The sequence below is a fragment of the Microtus ochrogaster genome, chromosome 18 (assembly GCF_000317375.1).
Source record: "Microtus ochrogaster isolate Prairie Vole_2 chromosome 18, MicOch1.0, whole genome shotgun sequence".
Lineage (NCBI taxonomy): Eukaryota > Metazoa > Chordata > Mammalia > Rodentia > Cricetidae > Microtus > Microtus ochrogaster.
Window position 1 is genome coordinate 3,493,054 of NC_022020.1, and position 6,288 is coordinate 3,499,341.

The following is a 6,288-nucleotide window of genomic DNA, read 5'->3' on the forward strand; positions in this document are numbered from 1 at the left end:
TTGCTTAACCCATTTCTAATAATCTGTGTAGCACCATGAGGTAGTGGCTTACCAGGAAGGATTCTAGCTTATGTCTGTCTCGGGTCAGAGAATCATGGTGTCTGTCACTTTCTTTCTTCCCAGCATTTTGTTCTGTTTACTCCACCTAGCTAATTTTCTGTCCTATCAAAAGGCCAGGGCAATTTCTTTATTAACCAATGAAAGTAACACATAGACAGATGACCCTCCTCTATCACACTCCTCCATTGATGGTGGGAGTACAAACTTCTACAGCCACTTTGGAAATCAGTGTGGTGGTTTCTCAGAAAATTAGAACTCAATCTACCTCAATATCCAGCAATACCACTTTTAGGCATATACCCAAAGGTGGCATACTCATACCAATTCATACCACAAGGACATTTGTTCAACTATGTTATTAGCAGCATTATTTATAATATCCTGAACCTGAAAACAACCTAGATAGCCCTCAACCAAAGAATGGATGAAGAAAATGTGGTACATTTGCACAATGGATCACTACTCATTGGCAAAAACAAAACAAAACAATGACATCTTTAAATCTGCAGGCAAAGGGACAGAACCAGAAAAAAAAAATCTTGAGTAAAGTAACCCAGACCTGGTGTGGGATTCTCCTCTGTATGCTGTGAATACCATTGGTTAATAAAAAAGCTGTTTTGGGCCTGGGATAAGGTAGAGCAGAGCTAGGCAGGGAAAACTAAACTGAATGCTAGGAGAAAGAAGGCGAAGTCAGGAGTAGCCACCCCCCCCCCCCCGCCCCGCGACAGACGCCAGAACCTTACCGGGTAAACCACAGCCTTGTGGTGATACACAGATTAATAGAGATGGGTTAATTTAAGACATGAGTTAGCCAGAAATGTGCTTAAGCTATTGGCCAAACAGTACTGCAAGTAATATGGTTTCTGTGTGATTATTTTGGGGCTGAGCAACCAGGAACAAACAAGCAGCCCTTCTACTACAAATTTGCATGCAAACATGGTTGACTAAAATCTACTTAAAACCTGAGAGAGTTTTGGAAGAAATTCTAGGCAAGAAAAAACAAACAAACAAAGCAAAGTTAAGCACAACGTAACACCAAGGCTCCTTAGGAGAGGTTTTCCTGATTCAGCGGTAGCAGAAAAAAAAGAGGGTACAATTTTGAAATGGCAGCTTTCTTGGCCATGCTGCCAGCACGAACTCTGGCTCTTTCAGGAGGCTGAGCATTTAAATAGAGTCTGTGAGCAGAGTTCTACAACTTGCTTAATGGAGACACAGACCCACTGTGTACCTAAAACTGGAGCAGTGTGCTTGGCTCTCAGAGGCAGCAAACAGGCCTCAGGCATGCTGGATTAGGCAGAGCAAGCAGGCAGGGCCACATTGTCCCTAGTCACGCCCATGTAGCATTAAAAAAAAGTGGTTCTGGTCAGCAAAGAATTACAGATATGCAAAAGAGAAAAATCCAGATGGAAAAGACCTCTAAATGGGTCACAGTAGGTTTGGGAGACAGAAGAAACAGTGTAAAGAGACAGTAAATATAATATAAAAGAGTACAGACAGTCACAGATTAAAGGAATAAAGATAATCAAATAAATATTAAACTTGTAGAAAAAGTAATAGAGTAAGAAAATTAAGATGCATAAAGATGGAATATATACAAAGAGTCTGGATTATGTATATTATTCTGTTTTCTTTGAGTTTTTTTAACATGAAGGATCTAAGTACAGAGAGACATTTCATTGTATGGACTGCTAAGTTAAATCAACATAAAGGTATCTTGACTTCAAAATTTGAGTCTAAGGATCTCTTGCTTTAGAAAAGAGGTTCTGCTTTTGTTTCCACAGAGGATGAGAACCTGTGGATTTCTTCCAGACTAATGTGGTTTGATGGACCAAGACCACATGAAAGGTCTCCATGAAAACCCCCCAAAAATACTTCGCCCAACAAAAAGCAGGGATCAGTTTGGAGAGAACTATGCCCAAATTCCCAAATATTGTTTATAAATGTTTGTTAACATTTAAAGGGGATTATGCTATAGAGATTTGCATTGGTATGGATCTTGGTTTATTGATCCAAATTTAAAGTCAATTTTGTTATACTGTGTATATGTATTTCTGATCTTGATTAAGGTATTGTGTTTGCCCAACTCATTTAATGTATAATTAAGAAATATAGGTTAATAGATAATCATCCATAATAGTCAAGCTTGTAGTCATGTTAGTTAGATTTTCTAGATGTACAGAGATGTATTTCAGATGGACAGGCATACTTCAAACCTGTCAAATGTTATAGAATATGGCATTTAAAATGTAACTTACAACTTTTCAGGACCATGAGATACATCTGCAGGTCTCGTGGCATGTCCATCCGTCTGTTTCTCCTCGTGGTACTTGACTTGCTGCCCCTCGTGGCCTACTTGCAGCCACTTGGGGAACTGTGCTGTCCCTGCCTGGGATGTTTGGGGACCTGCAGCATTTTTCTGCAGCTGCAGCCACTTGGGGATCCGCAGCATTTTATTTAATGGGATCCCAGGGCCTTGAGTATTCTAGGCAAATGCTCTTATCTTGTTACATCCACAGCCCTAACTCCCAGAATAAAACTTTTAGAGACCAGCTCTGGTCATATACCATCACTTATTTGCTGGATTTAAAAAAAAAAAAGCTTGGGGGGGGGCAAGCCCGACAAGTGAAGGGTAGTATTATATGGCCCTACAATAGCTATGAGGGCTGAACTATCTTGGCCTTCATTTATAAACATGAATAATGAAAAAGCTCCAGTCTTTTTTTAAGTTTTTTAAATTATGTCCATTTATGGGTGATATATGAATGAGTGCCAGAGGCCAGAGGTGTCAAATACCCCTAGAGCAGGAGTCACGGACAATTCTGAGTGTGGGTGAACTAATTTACTTACTCAACCAAGGCTGCACACTAACAGTCCAAGAGATGTCTATTGAATAAATGAGTGGAACTTTAACTCATTTTTTATGGGAAAGCCAATAAACTCCATTGTTTTTCTGTCCAGACTTTTGTATGTACAACTTGGCCTTGTTTCTAGATGGCTATTAATCACCTGTAACAAAATGATAACCCTGTTGTATTAGTTATCATCAATCAATAATGTGTATTTCCAAACTAAACAGTATTTTTCCCTTCCTAAAATCAAACTTCAGTGATCTGTTGGCTAAAACAAAAAGACTGCAACCACCCAAAACATCATCATTGTTCACAATTTTCACTTAGGGGCAAGATTCTGCAGTTAAAATTTCCAAAGCTCCCAGTATTCTTACTGGCTGTGGAAATTCTGCCTTTCAGTCGGCACTTATGATTAAGATTTACTGTCATTGAGCGTCTCATTGACGAAACCCCTCTGAGGAAGAGAGGCGGGGAGATACTGACCATCAGTTACGCTACAACTTGGATGCAGTGCACTTTCCAAGCAGCAAGATGTACGTCTTCTTTCAGTATTTGGAGGCAGATAGGCGGTTTAAGGTCAGCCTAGTCTACAGGAGAGTTCCAGGACAGCCAGAGATACATAGGGAGACCCTTCCTCAAAATAATAGTAAAAGTAAAATAACTACTTATGAGTCTATGATCCACACTTCCCTCTTTACAGCGGCTCGGTGAAGCAGGTGTTACTCTTACTTCCCAGAGCTACAGGATCCACGGATCACCCGGCTGTCAGAAAAACCCAAAACCTGTCACGAGCTTTGGCACTCAGCCTTCCAGGAAGGCCGTGGGCAGGAAAGGGAGTGGGGGTAACTGCCACGGTTTCCCGCGAGCACTACCTTCCGGCGCCGCCCATGAAGCGGTCCCACACGCCTAGAAAGCCACTAGCCTTGTCTGCGCCCAGAGCGGAGCCGGCTCCCAAGCGAGACACCCAAGGCCGCTTCACCCCAAGTGTCGCCCCAGACCCCGGCCTCCGCGTCACGCCACTGACCCAGGCGGACACCGGAGCTCCTAACTGACTGCCCAGCCCGTCTGTTCACCGGCCGCTCTAGCCGCACCCGGTCGTCTCGTTGCTCCTAACCTGACGTCATCACACGGCGCCGCCACACGGTCGTAGGCACGCGCAACCAAGATGTCTCCGACGCCGGCGCTTTTCAGTTTGCCCGAGGCGCGGACGCGGTTTACGGTGAGCTGGGGGGTTGGAGTCTGTCGATCTGACCGGCGCTACTCTTTCTCCTTCTCTCCCTGAAAATTTGCCAGAGACCGGAGGATTTACGCCACTCGGTCCGCTCCTGGCCCCTTCCGAGACTTAGAGTCAGAGAAAGGCGCATTAGCTACCTCTTCGGGTCCCTAAACCCGGTCGTCTGCGTGGGCGAGCGTGGAGCGCTCACCCCCAGGCTAGCTCCGTCAGCTCCAGCTGCTTGGGGCCGCTGTCTCGGGCAGGAACCCTGAAGTCTGTGTTCCCGCCCCGCTTCCTACACTACCAGGTGGCTAATCTGGCAGCCGGTTCATGCCTCTTTAGCCTTGCTCATTTCATCCAGAGGTGGATATGGAGCTCCTAAACGGGAAATGCAAACTGATCACCTTGGGAAGGGTTGCCAGCTGGAAAGAGTTACCAGCTGCAGTTTCGTTTTTGCCTGTTTGGTAAAGGGTAGTTGAACACTTAGGAAACACTTTGATAATGTTTATGTGTTAGAATAACACTAAAATAGGTAATTTTCTCTCCTAGAAACGAAGACACCCCTAACCCCCTCTAAAAAAAAAAATGGAATTGACGACTTTTCTCGTTTTTCTGACTTTAAACCCATGGTCCTTTCTTGTGTTGCTCATCATAGCAATATATGTTCGAAGAACACTTTTACAAGCTATTAGGCTCATAATCTATACCATTTGTGCTAAAAGTTCATACACGTTTCACCTTAGATATTTAACTGTGTTTAGGTGGTTATAATGATACCAGAAGGAAAATTATGTGAGAGGAAAAAAGATTCTTCAAAATCAATAGTTGTCTTAAGTCGTTTTCTGCTTTGCCAGGTGTTTTGTTTACTTTTGAGGAATTATGGCTTGCTTATGTCATTAGAAACGTTTTCTTCTGTTACAGTATCCCTGAAAGGAACATTTCCCCCTTTTCTCTCAGTACTGGGAATAGAGCATGCCAGGCAAAGAACTCTACCCCTGCACTATGGCACCATTTAATTGTAGATCACTTAGAACAGTGGTTCTCGGGCTGTGCTGTGTTGTGTTGTTACCTGGAGAGCTTGTGAAATGAAGATACTTACTTATTAAGCCTAAAATGGAGACCAGAGAGTCTCAATTTTCTAACAAGTTCCCATGAATGTCATTGCCACTGATATATAAGGGTGGCGAAACAAAAAGAAAGCAATAATCCCCAAGTGACTTCACTTAACCTGGTGATGGAACCAGAATGGACACTTATTGTTCAGATAAAAGCTTTTATGGAGTAATAAGATAGCTTTGCAATGACTGTAATAGTTTTGTCATCTCTCTGTGTGTGTGTGTATACATACATACATACACGTGTGTGTATGCACATACATATATATGTATATACATACATAAATAATGCAAACGATCAGTTTAAGATAATCATTTGTTTATTCATTGCTTGGATTTTCCTGGCACTGTGCTGGATGAGCACAATGCCTGGAAGAGGTAGGCCACTGAGTTGAGTCAGAATGTGTAGAACAGCATGAGTGTGTTAACATACTGAAATGAGGTTCATAGGAAATGTCTTTTAAACACCGGCACACTTAAATGCTGGTGTTAGAGAGCAGGAGATAAGGCAGAAAACTATAGAATAATGTCACCAGGGGATCTGGAGGGAGCTACATAATTTCAAAACCAAAACATACAGTTAAAGAACCATGTAAAGATTGGTTTGTTGTTTAGATAAGGATTATTTATTTTTATTTTTGTTTTTTACCTACCAAATATAAAAATGGTCTTAATGGTTTATTTTTTAAATGTTTTTCCCCAGTACCTCCTCCCTCTCCCCACTTTCCCCACCTTCTCCCCACCCCAATCCACTCCTTAGAGAGGGTAAGGCCCATCGGGAGTCAACAAAGTCGGTCACATCACGTTGAGGCAGGACACAAGACCAAAGTGTCTAGGCTGATCAAGGTATCCCACCATAGCGAATGGACTCCCAAAGGGCAGTTCATACACTAGGAGTAAATCCTGATCCTATTGCCAGTGGCTCCACAAACTGCCCAAGCCACAGAAATGTCATCCACATTCAGAATACTTATTTTGTTCTGTCAGTCCGCAGTCAGGGAACTCCCACTAGCTCAGGTCAGCTTCTGTGGTGTCCCCATCGTGGTCTTGA

The 6,288-nt window shown here is 42.9% G+C and overlaps 1 protein-coding gene across 1 annotated transcript in view; it reads left to right on the forward strand.

Annotated features, from left to right (window-relative positions):
- Positions 1-3,966: 3,966 nt before the first annotated feature.
- The window catches only part of Thoc1 (THO complex 1), a 51,921-nt gene continuing 49,599 nt past the window's right edge, over positions 3,967-6,288 (forward strand). Inside the window, exon 1 of the mRNA XM_005372427.3 lies at positions 3,967-4,128. Coding sequence (XP_005372484.2) covers positions 4,075-4,128 — 54 coding nt within the window. The 5' untranslated portion in view covers positions 3,967-4,074. The remainder of the gene's footprint in view (positions 4,129-6,288) is intronic.